General features: G+C 40.4%; 3 protein-coding genes across 6 annotated transcripts in view; 2 read left to right on the top strand and 1 right to left on the bottom strand.

Moving 5' to 3' along the window:
* Positions 1 to 5,141, top strand: part of HAT1 (histone acetyltransferase 1) — a 76,972-nt gene extending 71,831 nt beyond the window's left edge. For all 3 annotated transcript variants that reach the window (XM_002749349.7, XM_078327400.1, XM_008998699.5), the window contains one exon: positions 4,648 to 5,141. In XM_002749349.7, the coding sequence (XP_002749395.1) occupies positions 4,648 to 4,815 (168 nt within the window). In that variant the 3' untranslated portion in view covers positions 4,816 to 5,141. The remainder of the gene's footprint in view (positions 1 to 4,647) is intronic.
* The window catches only part of SLC25A12 (solute carrier family 25 member 12), a 229,822-nt gene extending 206,645 nt beyond the window's left edge, over positions 1 to 23,177 (bottom strand). For both annotated transcript variants that reach the window (XM_078327393.1, XM_035304539.3), the window contains exon 1: positions 23,017 to 23,177. Coding sequence is in view for 1 of the 2 variants with exons in the window: in XM_035304539.3 (XP_035160430.1) it covers positions 23,017 to 23,034 (18 nt within the window). In the remaining variant the exon portion in view is untranslated. The remainder of the gene's footprint in view (positions 1 to 23,016) is intronic.
* The window catches only part of METAP1D (methionyl aminopeptidase type 1D, mitochondrial), a 94,275-nt gene continuing 90,717 nt past the window's right edge, over positions 22,682 to 26,239 (top strand). The window contains 1 exon segment of the mRNA XM_002806908.6: positions 22,682 to 23,347. Within this exon segment, the coding sequence (XP_002806954.3) occupies positions 22,909 to 23,347 (439 nt within the window). The 5' untranslated portion in view covers positions 22,682 to 22,908.

The raw sequence follows: 26,239 nt of genomic DNA, 5'->3' as shown, positions 1-26,239 counted from the left end.
AAAAATTCTCACTCATAATTTTCCAATATAAGTTATACATATGTTTCACTCATTTAGAAACTTTTCCCAGTGGTGGCTCACGCCTGCAATCCTGGCACTTTGGGAGGCCCAGGTGGGTGGATCACTTGAAGTCAGGAGTTTGAGACCAACCTGGCCAACATGGTGAAACCTCGTCTCTACTAAAAATACAAAAATAGCTGGGCATGGTAGGGTGTGCCTGTAATCCCAGCTACTTGGGAAGCTGAGACATGAGAATTGCTCGAACCCAAGACGTGGAGGTTGCAGTGAGCTGAGATTGTGCCACTGCACTCCAGCTTGGATGACAGAGTGAAACTGTGTCTCAATCAATCAAACTTATCCCAAGCATAATCTACCGTGGTTAGCTTTTCTTTGATTTGTATGCATATTTTAAAAATATGAATGCTTAAGCTCTTCCCTAACAAATTTTCTTGTTTTTCCCAAGTTTCTTGTCTTCTCAGTTGTTACACATACTCTTTTTTCTCTCATCCCATATAAAAGCAAAGTTACATATATATTCTCTTTTTCTCTGCTTTCTTCTTCATAAAAATAGCCTTTGTTGCTATTTATTAATAAAATCTCTGTACTTTACCATAGCTGAAATCATGTTAGTACTATTATATTTTTAAACATTCTTCTTGCCCTTTTTTCCCCACTTCTTAGTCATTTTCCATATTTTCCCACCTAAATTAAGTTGGCCTTACCATTTGGACATTGTCAGGATGGATATCATTCATTCCACCTTGTGTGAATGAAAATTTGCTATCTAGGCCGGGTGTGGTGGCTCACGCATGTAATCTCAACATTTTGGGAAGCTGAGTTGGGCCTATCACCTGAGCTCAGGAGTTCAAGACCAGCCTGGCCAACGTGATGAAACCCTGTCTCTACTAAAAATATAAAAATTAGTTGGCTATGGTGGTAGGTGCCTATAATCCCAGCTAATTTGGGAGGCTGAGGCAGGAGAATTGCTTGAACCCAGGAGGCGGAGGTTGCAGTAAGCCAAGATCGCACCACTGCACTTCATTCTACACAACAGCAGACTCCATCTCAAAAAAAAAAAAAAGAAAATATGCTAACTAGTTGCAGCTGAGTAGTGAGCTGATTGGCAGAATACTTAATTTATTAACAAGTCATTACTGAGTATAATTGCTTAATGTTGAAATGTTATTGCTACATTTATATATACTATACCTATAAGGTTATATACAGCACAGTAGCTGGGATAGAAACGACCAAGTTGAACCTTCGTTAAAATCTGACGAAAGTAAATTAAATAACTATATCAAGTACATGTAGTTTTGGCTTTCCTTTGTAAATTTAAAGAAAATTTAAGGTTTCTTTGCCATGCATTCTGCTTTATAGAACCAGTCTTGAATGCCGATGGTTTATTGGCTCACAGTACTTGCTGAATCCCAACTCTTTTTTCTTCAAAGCATCTTTTTACTTTCCGGTGCAATTATATTTCCTAATTTGTCATTGTAATTCTTCTGTTCAGTATTATCACATTCTGAATATAAAAGTAATTATTGGCCGGGTGCGGTGGCTCAAGCCTGTAATCCCAGCACTTTGGGAGGCCGAGGCGGGTGGATCACAAGGTCAGGAGATCGACACCATCCTGGTCAACATGGTGAAACCCCGTCTCTACTAAAAATACAAAAAATTAGCTGGGCATGGTGGCACGTGCCTGTGATCCCAGCTACTCAGGAGGCTGAGGCAGGAGAATTGCCTGAACCCAGAAGGTGGAGGGTGCAGTGAGCCGAGATCGCGCCATTGCACTCCAGCCTGGGTAACAAGCGCGAAACTCCGTCTCAAAAAAAAAAAAAAAAGTAATTATTTGCCTATAACGAAATCATTTTATACTGAATTCATATATAGATGTATGGATAGTTCCTCATAGTGTCATTTCATTGCAGTTTAATGGATTTTCCAATTTACAGACCATCATCTGCATATAACAGGTTGTAATAAATTATAATGGTCTCCTCAAAAATTATCCAAAGTAGCATTATATTATTTGATGTTCCCAATTCAGAAACATCAGAAAATGGGTAGAAATGGTACTTTCCAAAGGTTTTGATCTTTAAGTAATATTTGTTAGCTAGAAAATGTCTTAATGATAAAATTTGGGCACAGAGAACAATATAAATAGATGGCAACATTTGAGTATTAAGACTTTTACTAAAGTAAAATAATTTATTGAATTATATGTTTTAGATATTAATGTGACATTTTATATAAAATATAACAAATGAAAGATGATAGAAATTCTTAGTACAAATAGTAGTCACACAGTTCATGCCAAATAATGGGAATTTCTGCACTTCATAAGTGCAAGTATTTTCTACTCTTAAAGAATAATTCTTTTTTATATTAAGTACCTTTATCTGTCCAGCCAGTTCACCTGTCTAAAAGGCCAAAACTGGGCTGGGCATGGTGGCTTACACCTGTAATCCCAACATTTTGGGAGGCCAAGGTGTGTGGATTGCTTGAGCCCAGGAGTTCGAGACCAGCCTGGGCAACATGGTGAAACCTGGTCTCTACTAAAAACACAAAAATTAGCTGGGCATGGTGATGCATGCCTTTAATTCCAGCAATTTAGGAAGCTGAGGCAGGAGAATCACTTGAACCCAGGAGGCAGAGGTTGCAGTGTGCCAAGATCATGCCCCACTGTACTCCAGCCTGGGTAACAACAGAGTGAGACTCACTCTCAAAAAAAATAATAAAAAAGATAAAAGGCCAGAACTTTTATATTTTTATAAATATAAAATACTTATATTTATATAAATATAATTATGGTTATGAAACCCTTCAAGTTCTTAACAGCCAAATGGGTATCACCAGTCTTGCACTAAAGCCATAGACAAATTACAAATGTTATAATTGGGCAGCAGTTTAGAAAAATAACTTACATTCCTCTCATATCTCACACTACAGTAATTTCCTAATGCATTGCCGTTTAGTTCCTGAACTATTTCCTTAAATTAGATGCATGTATTTAGGGCAGTCATGCCTTTGGCAGAAATAACAAATTTTACAGCATACAGGATTGAAAAATAAGGAATGTAAAGAATGTACTATCTTTCCAGGCCTTAGGAGCAATAAATGTGAATTTTTATCAGTTCTCTCTCTACCACTTATATTCAAAGTGTGGTCAGTAGATTAGCAACATTAACATCACCTGATTAGAAATGCAGACTCTCAGACTCAAGGTGCTCTCCATGCACATTCACATTTGAGAGGCACTGCTTTCAAGGGCTACTTAGGGCATATTATTTAGCTCTGCTAGCCCTCTCTTTTTCCCTCCATCTAATCCCTATCTCATAAAGAGTTGTTAGGATTATATGAGTTAATATATGTGATTTCTGATTTCTATATAAAGTCTAATCTTTATTCTCTAATAGAAGAATTGATACGATAATTTAGAACAGTATATCCAAAACATGAAAGCTTTATATTTGCAATAATGCCATCCAACCAGGAATCTTGGAGTTACTGTTCATTCTTCCTTCCCCGTATCACCCAGTATTTTCTCCCCTAAATCTGCCCTGTCCCCTCCGTCTCTGCTGCTGCTGACTTGATCTAGGCTTTCATCAACTCTGGTTTGAACTACTGCAGTAGCTGCCCAGTTGTCCAGTCCCATCCTAAACATCTCTGACATAGTATTGTTTTGACAGTGTCCTGCATAAAAGTTCTTACCAGCTACCTGTTCCAAACTCAGCATAGTGGTATCCTAAGTAAAACAGGGAGGGTTTAGTATGATAATGTGTGTCTGGAACTTCATAGAGACTCAAATGCTAGTGTGTGTGTGTGTGTGTGTGTGTGTGTGTGTGTAATATACAGTTTTTTTGAAACAGTCTTGCTCTGTCACCAGGCTAGAGTGCAGTGGCACGATTCTGCTCACTGCAACCTCTGCCTCCCAGGTTCAAGTGATTCTCTTGCCTCAGCCTCCTGAGTAGCTGGGATTACAAGCATGCGCCGCCGCCACGCCCAGCTAATTCTTTTTAAATTTGTAGTAGAGACCGTGTTTCACCATGTTGGCCGGGATGGTCTTAATCTCCTGACCTTGTGATCTACCTGTCTTGGCCTCCCAAAGTGCTGGGATTACAGGTGTGAACCACCATGCCCGACCTAGTTAATGTGTTTTTAAGTGTCACAGTTTCCCATTTATCTTTCTGAAACATTTCTAACAGTTTATGTTAAAATTAGCATGTGGCACATAAATACTTCATGGGTGGAATTTAAAATGTAATTAATGATTGAATAGTAAAATGAAGCATAATAGCACTTAATCTCAGTGGTCTTTCTTCACCTCATGTCTTTTATTTATTAAAGAAATATTTGAGTTTCCACACTGGCCAGAGTTCTCTAAAGTTTTGGAGGGGGCTCCTAGTCACATGTCTGTATTTATCATCAATTGGACACAAATACCAGGTCTTCCTGTTAACTGTTTTTAGAGAGTTTGCAATTCATGGTTAACATTATGTTTAAGCTTCCTTTAAAAAAAAAGTGTGGGACAAGTTTTGGCATATTTGTACTATTCTTATTTTTAACATTGGACACTTAAAGTTGTAAGACTACGAGGAAATATATTTGCTTTCTTAGTCTAACAAATAATTGTTTGTCACCTAGAAAAAGCAAAGAGATCTTGCTAAGATGAGAAAATGTCTCAGACCAGAAGAACTGACAAATCAGATGAACCAAATAGAAATAAGCATGCAACATGAACAGCTGGAAGAGAGTTTTCAGGAACTAGTAGAAGATTACCGGCGTGTTATTGAACGACTTGCTCAAGAGTAAAGATTATACTGTGGTGTACAGGAAGCTTGCAAATTTTCTGTACAATGTGCTGTGAAAAATCTGATGACTTTTAATTTTAAAATCTTGTGACATTTTGCTTATACTAAAAGTTATCTATCTTTAGTTGAATATTTTCTTTTGGAGAGATTGTATATTTTAAAATACTGTTTAGAGTTTATGAGCATATATTGCATTTGAAAAAGATAAAGCTTCTGAAATACTACTGCAGTTGCTTCCCTTCTTAAACAGTATAATAAATGCTTAGTTGTGATATGTTAATGTGTGATATGATTCTTAAATATTTACAATAAACCTTATTCTTATCATTCCTTCTACAGTTTGCTTCTAAGATTTTACATCCGACACCTTTAAAACATTTCTTTAAGGTTTATCCTGGTAATTTTACTTTTTCAATATGATTCTTCTTTCTTTTTTAAGTTCAGGGGTACATGTGGAGGTTCGTTACATAGGTAAACTTGTGTCCTGGGGGTTTCTTGCACAGATTATTTCAACATCCAGATACGAAGCCTGTACCAGTAGTTCATTCTTCTGCCCTTCTCCCTCCTCTCAGCCTGTCTTCGAGTAGACCCCAGTGTCTTGTTCCCTTCTTTTTGTCCATGTGTTCTTACCATTTAGCTCCCACTTGTGAGAACCTGCAGTATTTGGTTTTCTGTGCCTGTGTTAGTTTAATGGCTTCCAGCGCCATCTGTGTCCCCGCAAAAAACATGATCTTGTTCTTTTTTTATGACTGCATAGTATTCTGTGGTGTGTATGTACCACATTTTCTTTATCCAGTCTGTCACTGATGGACATTTAGGTTGCTTCCATGTCTTTGCTGTTGTGAATAGTGCTGCAGTGAATGTTTGCATGCATATATCTTTATGGTAGACTGATTGATATTCCTCTGAGTATATACCTAGTAATGGGATTGCTGGGTCAAATGGTAGTTTTGTTTTTAGCTCTTTGAGGAATTACCCTCTGCAAACTAGTAAGAGTGGTTGGATTAATTTATACTCCCACCAATGGTGTATAAGTGTTCCCTTTTCTCTACTACGTTGCCAGCATCTGTTATTTTTTGACTTAATAACAGCCTTTCTGACTGGTATCCCATTGTGGTTTTGATTTACATTTCTCTAATGTTCAGTGGTGTTGGGCTTTTATTCATATGCTTATTGGCTACATGTATGTCTTCTTTGAAAAGTGTCTGTCAATGTCTCTTTTTCATTGGTGGTGTTTGGTTTTTATTCTTGTAAATTTGTTTAAGTTCCTTACTGATTTTTCATAATATGAAATGTTCTTAGTATAGGTTTTATTTTGTTTTAAATAAACTCCTATTAACTGTTTGGGTAGGCACATAAGAGAGGGAAGTCAAACTAGATACAGCCTAAAAGCTAAAACTTTGGCATCAAATATTATTTGAAGACAATTTAGAAGTTAGCTTAAACAGGCCGGGCAATAATCCCAGCATTTTAGGAGGCCCAAGGTGGTGGATCACAAATTAGCCAGGCGTGGTGATGCAGGACTGTAATCCCAGCTACTCGGGAAACTTAGGCAGGAGAATCACTTGAACCTAGGAGGTGGAGGTTGCAGTGAGCTAAGATCACACCACTGCACTTCAGCCTGGGTGACATAGCAAGACTCAGTTTCAAAAAAATAAAAAGAAGGTAGCATAAACATTCTATAAATAGAAGATTAAAATCAGTATATAAAAATCTAATTTATGGCCAGGCACGGTGGCTCATGCCTGTAATCCCAGCACTTTGGGAGGCCGAGGTGGGCGGATCACCAGGTCAAGAGATTGAGACCATCCTGGCCAACACAGTGAAACCCCCGTCTCTGGTAAAAATCCAAAAATTAGCCGGGCGTGGTGGCACATGCCTGTGGTCCCAGCTACTTGGGAGGCTGAGGCGGAAGAATCGCTTGAACTCAGGAGGCGAAAGTTGCAGTGAGCCGAGATTGCGCCACTGCACTCCAGCCTGGCGACAGAGCAAGACTCTGTCTCAAAAAAAGAAAATTCTGATTTATACATTATTAAAATATATCTTCTGTAAAATGAGATGTCCATCTGTTAGGATTTGCTGTAAGGTTACCAAGGTATTGAAATACAGCAAGAAAAATAATGACAAACGGCCTAATATAGTCTTGTTTTTAATCAAGTAGACTATAAATTGCTGAAAACAATCATTCAAAGTAAAAGCTTGAGATGTTTATAATGTGTGCTAGTAAACTAGGTATTATATAATAAAAACAGGATGTAAGTTGAAATTTACTTAGAAAAATCTGATTTGATGGATGCTTGGGGCAAAATCCCAAGTTGAACAGGCACTGTCTTGTCCTTTGATCAATTTCCATCAGTAAAATCTGTCAAACAGAAGCAAAGTAACTGGTAGCCTCTGGGCACAAAATAGGTGTGGCCAGCAGCATATCAACAGGAGTAGTAAGCTGTTGCCTTAAAATGAGGGAGCTATGAAAGTTTCAAACCATTGCATCTTAGAAGGTTGTATATAGATAAAACTTGTTGACTTCTGAGAGATTGTATCTGTGTACGTAATTTGCTACAGATAAAATGACCTAATTTAGTCAAAATCCTTTCTGAAACCATATGAAAGCAATTTGTCTTTCATCTAAATTGGCTAATTTTTAATTTTTTATCGACAATTCATAGTTGATACTTTAAGATGAGCTCTGAGGAAAGCAATACCATCTAAACAAATTATCTTTCAGGATTTTAAAAAAATATAAAAATCAAAAAAGTGAATGGGATGTTGATTTTCCTATTCTTTTGTTTGTTTTGAAACAGAGTCTCTGCTGCCCAGGCTGGAATGCAGCTCACTGCAGCCTCCGCCTCCTAGGTTCAAGTAATTCTCCTGCCTCAGCCTCCCACATACCTGGGATTACAGGAATGGGCCACCATGCCCAGCTAATTTTTGTATTTTTAGTAGAGACAGGGTTTCACCATGTTGGCCAGGCTGGTCTTGAACTCCTCACCTCAGATGATCTGCCTGCCTTGGCCTCCCAAAGTGCTGGGATAACAGGCATGAGCCACCATACCTGGCCTCTTAATTTATTTTTTTCCCTGCCCTCTACAAATTGCATTTTCTCTACATATATTTCCCTTCTGAACATCAGGTTTTTCATCTGTAAAACTGAAGTTGTGCTAGAATGATCTCTAGGCTCCCTCCCTCCCTGTTCTAGGTTCTGTTCTTGTCCTTTTCATATCTTTTCTCTTTACTCATACTTTTATACTCAGATGTGGGTGTAAATGTGGTATACGTCTAAAATAAAACATCTTTGTAAGTCACACAAAATTCATAGTTTATATGTGGCATAGTTTGTGTGAGAAGGAAAAAATAGCACTGTGTGTCCCTGATTGTCTCCAAATTGCTGGGGCCCCAGTTTGTTGTACCAGAGCCTTGTCTAAGCTGAAAATTTATCAGACCTGATCAACTGCTATCTTGGGCTACTAGAGAAGAGCTGGCAGCAAAGCTACCAATGCCATATTTGAGAATAACATTAGAATCATAGGCCTTAGAGGTCAACTGATCCAATTTCTTAAATTAATTCTTAAGTTCTTTGTCTTAGAACTTAAAAGCCAGTTTAGAGGTCAAGAGATTGAGACCATCCTGGTCAACAAGGTGAAACCCCGTCTCTACTAAAAATACAAAAATTAGCTGGGCATGGTGGCGCATGCCTGTAATCCCAGCTGCTCGGGAGGCTGAGGCAGGAGAATTGCTTGAACCCAGGAGGCGGAGGTTGCAGTGAGCTGAGATTGTGCCATTGCACTCCAGCCTGGGTAACAACAGCGAAACTCCGTCTCAAAAAAAAAAAAAAAAGCCAGTTTAACAATATTAAATACTAATTTAATAAAGTACTCATGATTCTTTCAAATAAAATTATTTTTGCATTTGTATGTCTCTGTATATGCTTTGAACATAGTAGTATATCTTTGTGCATGTATATATTTGTATTTGTTAAATCATTTCCTGGAAACATAGTTAACTGAGTTGGATAAGAATATGTCTATGGCTCTGTTACATACACAAACATGCCATATTTTGGAGAATGGTTGTTAAAATATTGCCAGATGTGAATGTATATACGAGTTTTAACAATTTCAATGACATGTTTATTTCCATAGATATACTATCTTATTTACATTTATTTTACTTACTGGGAAGATTGAAGTGTGTGTGTGTGTGTGTGTGTGTGTGTGTGTGTGTAATTCTTTGAATTGTTTTTTAAAAATGTATTTTTAAAAAATTATAAGTCTACATTGCCAATTTATAAATGGACAATAAATCCAGAGGCCACACTACAAGTAAGTGGCAAAGCCAGGAATATACTCTAGGCTCCTGATTTCCACTCCATTTCATCTTCCATAGTAGGCCAGCTAAGTCAAGCATGCCAGCTGTCCCTAAGAGGGGCTTTTAGAGGAGCAAGTATTAAGAAAAGTATGTTTGGCCAAGCATGGTAGCTAATGCCTGTAATTCCAACACTTTGGGAGGCCAAGGTGGAAGGATTACTTGAGGCCAGAAGTTCAAGACCAGCCTGGGCAACAGCCAGCCCCTGTCTACAAAAAAATTAAAAGTAAGTCAGGTTTGGTAGTGCACACCTGTGTTGGCACAAGTCTGGCTATTTGGGAGGCTGAGGTAGGAGGATTGCTTCAGCTTAGGAGTTCAAGGATGCAGTGAGCTATGATCACACCACTGTACTCCAGCCTGGGTAACAGAGCCAGAACCAGTCTCTTAAAAAAAAAAAAGCTGGGCATGGTGGCGTGTGTGCATGCCTATAGTAACAGCTACTCGGGAGGCTGAGCAGGAGGATGGCTTGAGCCTGGAGTTCAAAACCAGCCTAAGCAACATAGTGAGACCCCCATCTCTAAAAATAAGAAAAAAGTAAAACAAAAAAACCTTAAGAAGAGTATGTCTGACAGCAATGACTGAAATTATCAATGCCTCTTTTGGAGTATGGCCTGAAGTTTTCCTCTGAACATTTAATCTTTGACTTTTCTGTGTTCCCATATTCCTTTACATTTCTATCATAAATATTTCATTCTCCTTGTTTTATGAGGTGTGGTGGAATTATACAGTGCACTTAGTTTACTTACTGAGTTGGGCAGAGCTCTGTTTATGTATATACGATATTTCAACAGGAAATATGAACATAGAAATAAAAAGCTACAGGGCATACAGTGAAAACTTCCTCACTGCATTCCTCCAGAAACAACCAGTTACCAATATCTTTTGTATCTCTCAGAGATATATGCATAAGGGAGCATGTATGTATATCTTTTATATACCATATGTACATGTGATGACCTACCACGTTTTCTAACTGGCTTTTTACTTTTATTTTGAAGGTTATTTGAGCTGTCTTGTTTAATGGCAGCATGGTGTTCCATTGTGTGGATAAATCATAAGTTACTCTACCAGTAACATATTTATGTTGTTTCCAGTATTTTCCTTTACAAACAGTGCTGTGATGCCTACTGTATATGTGCTATGCCTGCATATACAAGTATACCAATAGATTAAGGTATACTTAATCTTATAGTGACTCTACTACCTTTATGACAGTTAAAGTTATCACCATAAACTAAGGTTGTGGGAACTTTATAATGTCCCAATTTGAATAAACTATGCAAACAGGAGAATATTTGACTTCTCCAACCACCTCCTTTCATGGCTAGAAATTTGAATTATCTTTTTTTGTTGTGGGAGATGGGGTCTCACTCTGTCACCCAGACTGGAGAGCAGTGGCGTGATCTTGGCTCACTGCATCCTCAGCCCCTCCGTGTAGCTGGGACCATAGGCAAGTGCTACCACGCCTGGCTAATTTTTATACATATTTTTTGTTGTTGATAGAGACAGGGTTTCACCATGTTGCCCAGGCTGATCTCGAACTCCTGAGGTCAAGCAGTCCACCCACCTCGGCCTCCCAAAGTGTTGGAATTACAGGTGTGAGCCACTGTGCCTGGCCTTAATTATCTTAAATGCACAATGATTTGACTGGTTAGGCATATGCCTGACTTTCTGTTTATCCCTTTAGTCTTGCTTTGCTCTTCTCAACCCTTTGCATCCATAAGAATTACTCTATTTCAGGGTGTCTGAGCCTCAGTCCTACTGACATTTTGGGCCAGATAATTTTTTCTTGTGTGGGGCTGACCTATGTATTGTGGGATGTTTAACAGCATCCTTGGCTTCTACCCACTAAGATGCCAGTAGTGCCACACCCACCACCAGTTGTAACAACCAAATATGTCTCTAAACATCTCCTCTGGGGAGCAAAATCATCCTTGGTTGAGAATCATCATTCTATGGGATTGAATATCCATCTACTTTCAGCACTATTTTTAAAAATTATGTAACATAGTAAAAAAATCAATGCAGTCATGGGCTTTCTGAGTAAAACTAAAAATTCAAAATGCATGAAAGTATTTGATGAGGAATAAGCTGCCCTCCCATACTGCCACCCAATTCACTTCTTTACAATTACTTTTACCAGTTTCTCTTGTATCCCCCAGAATTATCAGTCTAAAAACATCTATTTCTATTACAAACACAGATGTTGACATACTACATGCAGTACTCTGAATATCTTTTCCAGTTAATGCATCTCTCTATCAGTACATGTAACTTTAATTCTAAACAGCTGTATGATATTCCATAGCTCAATGTCAATATGTAACCCAATACTGTATTAAAGGACATTTAGGTTGTTTCCTATCTTCTACTACAAGCAATGCACCAATGAATATCCTTTTGTATACACCATTTTATATACATTGGAGTGTGTAGGTAGGACAAATAGTGATGGAATCACTGAGTGAAAAGTGATGGACATTTTACATTTTAGTAGATTTTGCACATATTTGAGACAGTAGGAAAATTTGAATATGGACACAATTGGTAAGGAATTTTGTTAATTTTCATAGTTGTGATAATGGTACTGTCATTGTGTAGGACAGTGTCTTTATTTCTGAGAGTCACATGCCTTAGCATTTACAAACAAAGAGTCATGACATTTGTAGCTTACATTCGAATGGTCCAGAAAAGTATGTTTGTGTATGTGGGCATGTATGTGTTTGTGTGTGTATATATACAAATATACACACAAAAGAAATGTGACAAAGTTTGTAAAAGTGTTGAATATAGCTGGAATTAAATACAGGGGTTCCTTGTATGGTTCTTTCAACCTGTATGATTGATTGATTGATTGATTGACAAGGTCCTGCTCTGTCACCCAGGCTGGATTGTAGTGACACAATCTTGGCTTACTGCAACATCCACCTCCTGGGCTCAAACGATCCTTCTACCTCAGCCTCCCAAATACCTGGGACCATAGGCACACACCACAATGCCCAGCTGATATATATTATGTATATATATATAATATGTATATTTTATATATATACATGTATATTATATATATATATATATATATATATATATATATATATATATATAGTGAGCTGGAAATTTGGCCCATGCAATATGACTCACTCAGATTCTCAACCACTGTACCACTATCACTTACCTAAAAAGATCCACTCACAGGCCAAATTATTAAGTTTAGAATCCACAGCATAAAATTATATATAAATTATATATATATTTTGGGCAGGAGTGGTATAGACAGGGTTTCACCATGTTGCCCAGGGGGATTCAGCATTAGAGTCATCAGCCATACTGCCTGTTGAAAGACACTGTAACAATGTCAAGCGATCAGTCCACCTTGGCCTCCCAAAGTACTGGGATTACACGTGTGAGCCATTCACCCTGACCTGCTATATGTTTTTAAGTGTTTAAAATAAAAACTGGGAAAGAAAAGATATCACATATATGAAAGAACTGTATGAAAAAGGAAAAAGCAAGTAGGAAAGAGCTCTGAGAAATTAAAAATGATTGCTCTAATTCAAGCAGCAGAAAGACTGATACATAAAGTGGAGGGAATTTCCCAGAACATCAGAAAGAGACAGAAAATATGAGAAAAAAAGATAAAATGGAGGAGCAATGTAGGAAATCCAATGGCCAATAATTTTCATTTCGGAGAGGAAAAGCAAACAGGACATAACCAAAGGAAGAGGATAATTCCTGAGTTGAAGAAATGAATCTTCAGCCTAGAAGAGCTCCCTGAAGTTTGAGCAGCATCACTAACATTTACTGAGCACTCACGATTGTCAGATAAGCCCTTACATGAGTTATCTCTATTCTCATTAACAACCCTTTGAGGTGCATGCTGTCCTCGAGTGAGGCCTAGGAAGGTTATCTTGACCAAGGTCACACAGCAATGGCTGGAAATTTGGCTCATGCAATATGACTCACTTAGATTCTCAACCACTGTACCACTACCACGTAACTAAAAAGATCCACTCACAGGCCAAATTATTAAGTTCAGAATCCACAGCATAAAATTAAGATCCTAAATGCTTTCACAGGGGAAAACACAGACAACCTGGGGGAGGAAGGGGGATTCAGCATTAGAGTCATCAGCCATACTGCGTGTTGAAAGACACTGTAACAATGTCTTCAAAGCGCTGATGCCAAATTGGTTTTCGTTTTCGTTTTTTTTTTGAGACGGAGTTTCGCTCTTGTTACCCAGGCTGGAGTGCAATGGTGCGATCTCAGCTCACCACAACCTCTGCCTCCAGGGTTCAGGCAATTCTCCTGCCTCAGCCTCCCGAGTAGCTGGGACTACAGGCACGCACCACCGTGCCCAGCTAATTTTTGTATTTTTAGTAGAGACGGGGTGTCACCATGTTGACCAGGATGGTCTCGATCTCTTGACCTCGTGATCCACCCGCCTCGGCCTCCCAAAGCGCTGGGATTACAGGCGTGAGCCACTGTGCCTGGCCTCGTTTTTGTTTTTTGAGACAGAGTCTTGCTCTGTCGCTCAGGCTGCAGTGCAGTGGTGCTATCTTGGCTTACTACAACCTCCTCTGGGTTCAAGCAATTCTCCTGCCTCAGCCTCCGGAGTAGCTTGGACTACAGGTGCACACCACCATGCCCAAATAATTTGTGTATTTTTAGCACAGACAGGGTTTCGCCATGTTCGCCAGGCTGGTCTTGAACTGCTGACCTCAGGTGATCCGCCTGCCTTGGCCTTCCAAAGTGCTGGGATTACAAGCATGAGCCAGGGCACCTGGCCTATTGCTTTTCATTGTAAACCTTGTTATAATTGTATGGTTATTTTTTCACTATATACGTCTTTGATATAAAAATCTGTTTAATATGACTACGGGTATATTGTTCTACCACTGAAGCTCCATATAATTATCAAATAAAATAAAACTGTAAATCCAGAGGTTTTTAATATAAAAGTTTACATGAAGCAGCCAAGTGACACCTTAAACAAATGAAATTGTGCTCTGCCTGACTTCCACCAGCCAGAATTCACCAAAAGATAGTGAAGAGCTTTCTTTGAAAAAAGAAAGAAAAAAAAAAAAGACTGGGTTTGATGGCTCATGCCTGTAATTCCAGCACTTTGGGAGGCTAAGGTGGGTGGATCACTTGAGGTTAGGAGTTCAAAACCAGCCTGGCCAACATGGTGAAACCTCATCTCTATTAAAAATACAAAAATTAGCCAAGTGTGGTGGCACAGGTCTGTAATCCCAGCTACTCAGGAGGCTGAGGCAAGAGAATTGCTTGAACCTGGGAGACGGAGGTTGCAGTGAGCTGAGATCATGCCACTGTACTCCAGCCTGGGTGACAGGGCAAGACTCTGTCTCAAAAAAAAAAAAAAAAAAAGAGCAATACCTAATTCTTTTCTTTGGAAACTGATTCTCAAAGAAATCATAATTTACCATATACTTTACTTGGTAAAAGATGCATCTGGAAAAAATCTGTTACCAAAGCAAATTATCTTCATCTTTGATCCACTGGTTCTATGAATCAATAAATACTGGATGTACAACCAAAGCTCTGACAAATGTACTTCATAATTTTTTGGGCTTCCCATTAACCCTGCAAAGAAATATAATGCAATAAAAGTATATGTCATCACTTATAAATATCTGCTCAGCTCCTGTGTGTAAGACACTGCAAGGAGTGCTATATAAATGCAAAAAATAATGTTTCTAAAAACCTCCAGTGTTAAAATAGATAAAGGCTTGAAATGGAATGAATCTTCTATAACTTCTCTGAGTCCCACTGTCTTTATCTTAAAATTAGAAGGGGTAGGGTTAGGGTTGGATGAGGTGATCTTGGTGCCATTTCTAGCTCTTCATATTCTCGCTCTTCCATCTTAATAAAAACTAGTTTGAAAATGTGCTTTAGTTAGACTCTCAGTTCACCTGGACAGCTCTTTTACATGTTTAATTAATAATTTTGGCAGGTGAATCTGTGCGGAAGTCTTGGGCTGGATGTGTGTGTTTGCCCGGCTCTCTGAATCCCCTTTTGTGAAGGCCGTGGGGCCACCACAGAGAGGCTTGTTTGCTGTCTGCTCCTAGAGCAGCTGCTGCTTTCTTCCTTTATTCTTTATCAAGCAAAAGAAAATGCAGTGATGTTTGTGCGTGCTTCAGATGAGGAGAATGCACTCCAGACAGGTTATTCTCTGGGTTACAGTGGATGGGGTGAGCACAGAGCTCAGCTCAATGGAAAGAGAGGTCGTGGCAGCATCTGCCCTCTTGTTTGTTTCAACAGTTTCAGTCTTGAATATAGAATGTGTTCAGAGAGAGGTGAACAGAAGAAGTTAAAAAATGCACTACTGCTTAGTTTCTCAGCCAGTTTGGGGAGCGGAGGTGGAGAGTGGGAGGGGAAAAAGGGACATACAGCTAGTTTTCTCTTTCTATTATTGAATTCCTTCTTATTTCATGATCTCCACTTCAGAGATTCTTTTTGCAGTCTCTTTTGTGTAATTGATAAGTGACTAAGGAACTCTATTTTATACTTATATGTAGGAAATGGCAAAATTACAAACAATTTTCAGCCTTCGATATTAATGAGCAAACTGCTTTCCATATGCACTGGCCTCACACAGTTCTACAGGAACAGATATTTTAAACCAAAACCACTAACAACTTTGGCAAACACAGAACCATAAACCTACCAAAAGAATAAACAAAGATGGATAAATATGAGAAGATAACCAATATCATCACTTCATGAGGGAAAGGGCAAAAAAGCCACAAGGAAATCAGTAATTTTACAAGAGAGGGAAACAAGTACAGAGTGAAGCCAAATGGAAGAGAGAGAAGGCATAGTAGGCTGCAATAAAGACACGAAAAATACTGTGCATTCCTATGCTTTCATGCGCGGCTTGCCTAGTTTGCTGTCTTTTATTTATATATTTATGTTTTTGAGATTGAGTTTCACTCTTGTTGCCCAGCCTGGAGTAAAATGGCACGATCTTGGTTCACTGCAACCTCCACCTTTTGGGTTCAAGCACTTCTCCTACCTCAGCCTCCCAAGTAGCTGGGATTACAGGCATGTGCCACCACACCCAACTAATTTTGTATTTTTAGTAGAGACAGGGTTTCTCCATGTTGTTCAGGCTGGTCTCAAACTCCCAACCTTGCCTGCATCAGTTTCCCAAAGTGCTGGGATTACAGGGATGAGCCACCGCGCCTGGTTGCTGTCTTTTATTCTATATACATGTGTGACTGGTCATGATAAAAATGGGTACCTTCCCTTAGAAAGTCCAGCAAATAGTGCTGGGCACATTGGCTCACGCCTATAATCCCAGAACTTTGGAAGGGTGAAGCGGCAGTATCGCTTGAGCCCAGGAGTATGAGACTAGCCTAAGCAAGATAGTGAAAATAGAAAAAAAAAATTTTTTTCTACAAAAAAAATAGAAAAATTAGCTGTGTGTGGTAGTATGTGCCTGTAGCTCCAGCTATTCAGAAGGCTGAAGCAGGAGGATCACTTGAGCCCAGGAGGTTGAAACTGCAGTGAACCATGATGGTGCCACCACACTCCAGTATGGATGACAGAGTGAGACCCTGTCTCAAAAAGAAAAAAAAAAAAGAAAGTCCAGCAAATAGGTATAGGCATAGAAAAAAAGTCCAGATAAATGAATATACATCAATTTGTTACCAGTAATTACCTTAATGTGAAGGACTTCTATTTTCTCTACTACACATTCCTCTTTTTGGGGGGAATGTTTTTCAAAGAGCATGTATTTGAAGGAAGGAGATTAAATAGGTATAATTTCCCAGGAACTTATATAATTAGAGTTCAGCATTTTTCTCAGTTCCTGGCAGCCAGGGATGGCTACAATCTGTGACCCCTGGCATTGCTCCATGGGTCTTACAGTCAAGAGGGTATAATTTGCTCTTGTTTTATGGACAGTCTTGTGAGTAGGATCTCTTCCAATCCATTTCCTAAGAATGAATTGGAAAACTGAGACTAATTCAAGGTCAGGGAAGCCTTGTCCCTCAAGCCTGCACAGTTTGTTTCCAGTTTGTTTCTTAAGAATAAAGACAATATCATATCTCCTTGGAGCATAGAGTAGCACTTACATGTTTATTGATTGGTTGATTGCTAGATTCGCTTGGGAATTTGTTGCCTTTTCCCCATATTCTGAATGGAATCTTTATTCTCAGGAAGTATATAAGCAGAAGCTACCTTTCCAGGGATTGCCAGTTTGGGAATAGGTGGCAGCCTCTAATGGTTCACACTTTCATTGACATTCCATGGGGCAACTGCACACTTCTGCTTAAACCCAACACTCAGAGCCAGTCCCAAGACATGAGGTCACGGAAGCCTGGTCCCTCATGCCTGTACAGTTCCCAAGCCAACTCTGACCGAAGCAGGCAGTATTATCAGAAAGCTTTGATGCGCCAATGAGAGGGGTCTGGGACCATCTCCATGCTCTTCCCTATAGACTTCCCTTCCCTTCCTTCCCTCAGCTCCTGCCACAATTCTAGTGGGCTACTGCTCCAACAATGGACCTGTATTATGCTAGAGTGTTACTGCTGTTTTTACAATCTCCTAAAACATCTTTTAAGCCAAAGGGTTGGACCAGCTTGAAACAAATGCTAGCTAGACTGGGCCTGATATCAACAACTCCCTTGGGGCAATGTTTTGGTCTTACCCTATAGTTAAGTTGGCCCTGTCTGGTCCCATTCTACTCCCTTTCCCTTGACAGACTGCTCAGCCTGCAGCATGCTATTTGCTGAGCCCATTTGGATTATGCCTATAAATGGCTGTAGATCCCTGAAATCGTCAGATTTTCAGTGAGGGAGGGGCTCCGGTAGGGCAATCCCATTAGAAAGGGGTGGGGCTTAAAGTATCATTTGCATAGGAATTACATGACTGGAAAAACGTCATTAGACAAATAAAAAATGGGATTAGCAGGAGGATCACATGCAACTAACATCCTCCTCCTCTTGTCCTGGCTCCCTGTTGGTGCTGCTAAAGATCAAGGAACAGGACACAAACCGCAAAGAGAAATCCACTTGATTTTCCACAACTGTCTCACATATGGCATTACTTTTCCTTGCAAAACATGGAATATTTACACATTTTCTCTAAGAGTTCCCTTAGATTACTCAACAACATATCCATGATTGTCTCAAATGATTAGTATAGGAAACATGACATTCTGCTAGCAAGTGAGTTAAGAGAGTGCCCCGGAAACTGTCTGCCCGAACCTATAATCATTCAAAGACCCTTTAGATTAAAAAGACCCCAAAAACTTTAGAGGGACCAAATCAGCTACTAAGACTGGTCTTTGTTGTACATGCAGCTTATATTTATGCAGGACTCCTAGTTCCTGAGAAGAATGTTCATTTGACTTAAAATATGCAAACAAGAGGAATATCCACATATCAAAATTGGAGAAACTAGAGGACAGGATTGGGGATTCTTCTCCAACCACAGAGTTAAATGCTAAGAAATGATCCTGAAATCAAATCAAAAGGCTAACTTTTCAGAATCAGATGGCAAAATGAAGAGGCAGGGTCAGGAAGGGAGAATGGAGGCACCAGGGTCTAGATGACAACCCCACTGAAGAAGCTGTGTGGTCCCAGGGTGCCCATTTTCCCCAGCACCCACATTATATCAGGTAATGCCACATTATATCAGTTAACTTACAATGCGTTCATATAAAACAGCTTTTTACTAAAGATATGTAAGCACCTTGGCCCCTATTTCATGGTCTGTGTTTTCTTCTTGTCTTTTTCTTTTTTTGAGATGCAGTCTCACTCTGTCGCCTAGGCTGGAGTGCAGTGGCATGATCTTGGCTCACTGCAACCTCTGCCTCCTAGGTTTTCAAGCAATTCTCCCTGCCTCAGTCTCCTGAGTAGCTGGGACTACAGGCGCCCACCACCACATCTGGCTAATTTTTGTATCTTTAAGTAGAGATGGGGTTTTGCCATGTTGGCCTGGCTAGTTTTGAGCTCCTGACTTCAGGTGATCAGCCCACCTCAGCCTCCCATAGTGCTGGGATTACAGGCATAAGCCACCACGCCCGGCCTGTGTTTTCAAATATCTTGTATTATAGTAATCCTAATAAGTATGTAAAAATATGTAGATGTACATAAAAATATGTAGACATAATTTGTGAGACAAATTACAAGATGATGTTATTTGTCATAAGACAAACATTTTAAAAAAATTATTTACTTCATGTCACACAATCCCTTACAGCATTTAAAAATGCAAATATCAGGCCGGGCGCGGTGGCTAAAGCCTGTAATCCCAGTACTTTGGGAGCCCGAGGCGGGCGGATCACGAGGTCAGGAGATGGAGACCATCCTGGCCAACATGGTGAAACCCCATCTCTACCAAAAAATACATAAATTAGCTGCGTGTGTTAGTACGTACCTGTAGTCCCAGCTACTTGACAGGCTGAGGCAGGAGAATTGCTTGAACAGGGGAGGTGGAGATTGCAGTGAGCTGAGATTGAACCACTGCACTCCAGCCTGGAGACAGAGTGAGACTCCGTCTCAAAAAAACAAGCAAATATTCAATTAAAAATTCAATACATACATTACAGAACCTGCATAATTTAAATTTTGCTATAAACTATATACAACTTTAGAAAAACTCATGGTATAAGTCTATTTTCTTTTTCTTTTTTTGAGATGGGGTCTCGCTATGTTATCCAGGCTGGAGTGCTGTGGCTATTCACAAGCGTGATCCCACTCCTGATCAGCATGGGAGTTTTGACCTACTCCGTTTCCAACCTGGGCCGCTTTACCCCTCCTTAGGGAACCTGGTGGTTCCCCGCTCTTGGGAGGTCACCATATTGATACTGAACTTAGTGCAGACACCAGATTGGCACAGCCCAGCACTCCTCAAGCGATCCTCCCACCTCAGCTTCCTGAGTAGCTGGGGCTACAGGCATGCGTCACCGTGCCCGCAGTTTAAGTCTATAATATCATTAAGTAAAGAAGGAGGAAGGAAAAGTTGACTTTTCAAAAATATGCATATCAGAATTTATTTGATTTATGTCTTTTATAAATAAAAATATTTTAAAAGATGCAAATGAGACATGATCTTTTCAAAATCAAGGTAAAGACCTATAAAATAATAATCACAACATTCAAGAATGAATTTTTGGACATAAACTGAAGTTATTAAATTACCCTTTATTTCTTGAACCCTGGTTTTGAAACGTTAGTCAACTTTTTTTTTTTTTTTTGAGACAGAGTCTTGGTTTGTTGCCTAGGCTACAGTGCAGCGGCACAATAACAGTTCACTTCAGCCTCAAACTCCTAGGCTCAAACAATCCTCCTGTCTCAGCCTCCCAAGTAGCTGGAACTATAGGCATGTGCCACCACATCTAGCTAGTTTTAAATTTTTTTGTAGAGACAGGGTCTCACTATGTTGTCCAGGCGGGTCTCCAACCCCTGGGCTCAAGCAGTCCTCCTGCCTCGACTTCCCAAAGTGTTGAAATTACAGGTGTGAGCCACTGCTCTCAGCCAAGTTATTCAATTTTTTAAATTCAAGAATCCCAAGTACAAAATCTGACTAATGGTGAGAATTCAAATCAGTGAAGTGCCATAATATAATTAACCTTCATTTCACAGATGGAAGCATGTACAGAAATGGAGTAGAGAAGTGACTCAGTAGTCGTTACTTTATTTAGAAATAAAAGCACTCTAATGCTTAAGATCACAGAATGTTAAAATTGCAAGCGACCCTAGCTATCAGCGGTCTAGCCCTTTATGTTGTTGGTCACTATGGATATATCCCATAATTTTTTTTTTTTTTTTGAGAGAGTCTTCCTCTCTCAAAAATAAGGATTTTTTTTTTTTTTTTTTTTGGCCCAGGCTGGAGTGCAGTGGTGGGATTTCAGCTCACTGCAAACTCCACCTCCCAGATTCAAGCAATTATCCTGCCTCAGCCTCCGAGTAGCCGGGATTACAGGCGTGTGTCACCATTCCTGGCTAATTTTTGTACTTTTAGTAGAGACGGGTTTCACCATGTTACCAAGTTGGTCTCAAACTCCTGGCCTCAAGTGATCTGCCTGCCCCCACCTCCCAAAGTGCTGGGATTACAGGCATGAGCCACAACACCCAGCCTATATCCCATGAATTGTTGATTTTGGTGGACATGTGCTGGCAGCTTTTAACCCTTCTACTGTGAGAAGGATGTGTATGAGAGAAGCCAGAACAAGGGTCAGTGGATGAGCTATCACCTGTGCAAGTTCATATTTGCTTCATTTCTAGCTCATCCCAGATGTCTACACTCCATGCTCAACTTATTGAGGATTTCTTCACTGGTTTCCACTACTGCTGGTGCCACCTGGGTCCTCATAGTGTTTTCTTTTTCTTCTAGTTGTAGGGGAATGAAATATTCATTTATTTTCCAAGGGTTGGCTGAGTTAAATCACATGAACATGTGTTCTTTTTAAGATGTGTTTGAAACTGAGCTTGATGCCTTATGAAATTTTGCTAGGGATGTCTAGATTTCTTTTTTCTGCACCCTTCCTGAAACTCTGTGGTCTGCTAACTCTCAGGTGCCTTTGCTGCACTCAGATTGTTGGCTTTAGTTATACAGAGGACAGATTTACCACATTCAAAAAAATGCTCTCCCTGGAATTGAACTGAGTTTGTAAAAGGTAGGGCTTGAAGTAACCCGTAGGAGTACATTTTATTCTCACCCTTGTACATCTTATTTACCTTGATGGAAAGCATTATTTCTCTTTATCTTTCAAGGTGATCCAAAACCAGGTCTCCAAGAATTACAGCATGTGTCCTCTAATGAAATGCCAACATTCACTCTCTTTAAAAGTAAAAATATCAAGATTATATACTCATTAAAAAGAGTAAGTTTGAACTAAGTGAGCTAAGATTTGATGTCTATGACGAGTGGAATGGAAAAAGCAAGTTGTAACAGGAAGTATATCATTCTGTTTAAAATACACATTTGCCTGTGTGTAAAAGGCAAATATCTGGACTGAGCACACGTGGTTAACTGGAGAGTGGAACTGTGGTGTGTAGAGAGGGCGAGGAAGGGGCTTGCACTTTTTCCTGAACTCATTTCTGAATTGTCTAGATTATTCACTGAGTGTGTAGTGCCTAAAAATTAATTAGAAAACATCACACACATTCACCGAGAATCCTTATCAATCTTTACTGCATTTAAAGTCTGGAAACCGTTACATTCTCACGAAACCATTGACTGGTTTCGTGCAGAGTTCAATTCCTTCACCTGACATTCCTTGGGTATCAGGTTCTGTGCCGGGCACGGAGGCTACTAAGATGAATAACACTTGGTACATGACAGCATTGGATCTACCCCAGAACACAGGTAAGAGAGACAGTGAATTTGGTAAAAACGGGCGCCGTCATCAATAGGCATACATCAGCTCCCTCATTTGACTCATAATTGGCCTTCTGTAGGCTTCATCTCTTGGCAATGCAATTGGCCGGCGTCATCCTTTTATACTTAAACTCCAAATTTAGGATTAAGACTCCAGTTAATACTGCCAAGCAGGAGGCGTCCTTGGGGAAAGAGAAGTCTCCTGAACATACCCACTGGGGTACCTAGAATAGATTCTGCAGCGGCACACAGATCCTGTGTTGTCTGGAGTCTCTGCTGAGTAATGTAGATTCTGGGACAGCAAAAGGGAAGCTGTGACTTTGAACCAAATTTTACCTTTCAATTGAATCCAGGGAAATAATTTGCAACAGAGTGGCAGACGATGCAAAGTGCTATGTTGAACACTAGATTGTGCTTTATTTTTTCCGCCCAACTTCACGTTTCCATGCACCAAAATGTTGATGCTATAAATATTGGATGCCACGCTTACCTGACAGGCTTCTTCCATCCCACCTGGGCGCGGGGGCTCAGAGCGAGCGCGTGAGCGGCTGCTGGAGCCCGCCTCTCGCGGCCGGAGCGGGCTCGGCCGGCCGCGGGTTCTGCTGCTTGCCCGGGTGCCCTAGCCGCTTCCCCGCCAGGGCTCCCGCAGTCAGCCCCCTGCGCGCACGCGCGCTCCCCTCGGGAGGCTTCGGCGCCTCCGGGCTTCGGCAAGGCTGCGACTGGCCGGCTCCAGCGGGCGGGGCAGCGAGCAAGTGCTATCGGCCACGTGACCGGCGCTAACATGGCGGCGCCCACCGGCGTCCACCTGCTCCTCCGCAGAGGTAAGCGCATGGAAGACAGCCCGGTTGAGGGTTCGCATGGTCGCTCACTAGGTACGCAACTGGGTCCAAAGGGATACATACCCGCGCTCAGACTTCTTGGCGCACACGACTGTACTTTCAATCTTTACGGACACACGCAGGCACACTTGATGACACACACCGTCGGAACACACGCAAAAATCTGTTCACTGATCACCCGCCTAGACCACGTCACCACGTGGCATCTATTCGCAATTACTCCTTGAAATTTACGGGCCGTTGTCTGAAGTTTTCTTCCCCAACTTCGGTTGTATCGTTAGTGTAACATACATTTATTCTGTATGCCGAGTGAGGAAACCTGTGATAACTCTGAAATGCATCTGGACATCTGTTTCCTTCCCTAGAGCATTTTATGTTGGCATGTCTTTTGGGGGCTTGCAAAATGTGATTGTTTTCTTCCAGTGACTTAAGAAGAGAAGAAAGGATGCTTGGGTAGTTCTAAATAGGTTTTATCCTGCATGACTGTTGAGATTTTAGTAAATACACAAATACCGTTGCAGCAGAGTTGGGGAAATCTTCGTTGGATTTGAACTAGTTTGTGAATCTTTGTTGGAAAGAAACAGGAAGTTCTTTCAAGGACGGAAGAAGAGGAAAACTAGCATATTTTGAGGAGCTACTTAAGTGTCAGGCATGTAGGAATAGTTTTGTGAGGTAAATATTTTCATAGTAATAGCTACTGTTTATGAAGTGGCTTTTAAGTACACGATACTGTGTTAAGCGCCTTACATATACTGGATTCCTTTTAAAACTCAAAGAGTGAGACCGTCTCTGTACAAAAGAAAAATTTAAAAATTAGGTGGGTGTGGTGGCACATGCCTGTAGTCTCAGCTATTCTGGGATTTGAGGTGGGAGGATCACTTGAATCAAGAGGCTGCAGTGAGCCGTGATGGTACCAGTGCACTCCAGACTTGGCCATAGAGTGAGACCCTGTCTCAAAAACAAAAATCCAATGAGTTAGGAATTATTTTCTCTTTGCAGAAGGGAAAAATGAGGCTTGAGAGGTTAAGTAATATTACTAAGGTCACACAAATGGTAAGAGGCAGAATGTTCATTTGAACATGACTCCAATTTTTATTTTATTTTTTTGAAACAGAGTCTTGCTGTATGACTCAGGCTGTAGTGCAAGTGGCACAATCTCGGCTCACGGCATCCTCGGACGCCTGGGTTCAAGCGATTCCCCTGTCTCAGCCTCCTGAGTAGCTGGAACTACAGGCGCGTGCCACCACACCCAGCTAATTTTTTTGTATTTTAGTAGAGATGGGGTTTCACCATGTTGGCCAGGATGGTCTCGATCTCCTGACCTCGTGATCTGCCCACCTTGGCCTCCCAAAGTGCTGGGATTACAGGCGTGAGCCACAGCACCCAGCCATTTTTTTTTTTTTAGACTTATTCCTCTGTACTGCATGACATGGTCACTCCATAGAAGTCACTGTGTAAAGTTCAGTAGAGACAGTACAGGATGAGTGTAAGAAGTGAAGTGGGACCAGGCGTGGTGGCTCACACCTGTAATCCCAGCACTGGGAGGACAAGGTGGGGTGGATCACTTGAGGTCAGGAGTTAGAGACCAGCCTAGCCAACATGGTAAAACCCTGTCTCTACTAAAATATAAAATTAGCTGGGGGTGGTGGCACATGCCTGTAATCTCAGCTACTCGGGAGACTGAGGTAGGAGAATCGCTTGAACCTGGGAGGCAGAGATTGCAGCGAGCCAAGATCTTGTCACTGCACAACAGCCTGGGTGACTGAGTGAGACTTTGTCTCAGAAAAAAAAAAAATAAATAATAATAATAATAAAATAAGAAGTGAAGAGGAAGGTATTTTTAGAGAGGAAGAAGGTTGGTGAGCTAATAGACTTCAGTATTTCAGGGTTGAGATGAGAAGAGCCACAGGAAGATTTGAGGGGAGAGGTATATGGGGAAGCTGATGTAGGGAACATTTTGGACTAGTTGCATGGAGGAACAGAGATTGGCATGAGAGTGTAGCTTTGTGAAAAGAGAGCCAATTTACATCTCTTAAGATCTGGGCTCCAGGCCTGGCAAGGTGGCTAATGCCTGTAATATTACCCAGCACTTTGGGAGGCTGAGGCAGGCAAAGAATTGGCCAACATGGTGAAACCTTGTCTCTCTACAAAAATACAAAAATTAGCTGGGTGTGGTGGCACATGCTTGTAATCCCAGCATCTTGGGAGGAGGAGGTGGGAGGACTTGAATTCAAGAGGTGGAAGCTATAGTGAGAAAAAAAAAGATCTGGTTTCCACTCAGACTTTCTTTACTAATTAAGTTACTTTCCTGTTTACTCTTTTCACAAGAAATCATGGCTTTTAGACTTCATTTTTATATGCTTCAGGTAATGGTGGGAAGGATCTGAGGAGATAGTCAATGTAGAGGAAGAGCCAAAAAACCCCATACATAGGTGTATATATGTATGTACCTATGCACGTATAAACGTATTTCTGTATATATGTATTAGGTTGCTACAATAATAATTGCAATTTTAGAATCACTTAATGACAAAAACTGCAATTACTTTTGCACCAACTATATCTATAACATCTCTTTCCAGATTACAGAAATAATATTAATCTTTTCTTTCTTTTTGATCACTTGTGATTTTGACAAATGGTGGTTTAGACAATCTCGAGAAGAGGTATTATATGGAAGTCAGGGCAGGTTATTGGTTCCTATAATCCATTCCACTCTATCCCAAAGTGTTGCAACAACCAAGAAGTGGATCCTCTGATTAGAGGAGAGAAGGAAAATGTGTCATCAGGAAGCTATTTTAGTGAGAGGGAAAGGGCCCCTTTCTGGACTATCCATAGCTACTTTTAAATTGCAGAGAAGTTTTCCTGCTATCT

The sequence above is a fragment of the Callithrix jacchus genome, chromosome 6 (assembly GCF_049354715.1).
Source record: "Callithrix jacchus isolate 240 chromosome 6, calJac240_pri, whole genome shotgun sequence".
Classification (NCBI taxonomy): domain Eukaryota; kingdom Metazoa; phylum Chordata; class Mammalia; order Primates; family Cebidae; genus Callithrix; species Callithrix jacchus.
This window is presented reverse-complemented; position numbering and strand designations above follow the sequence as displayed.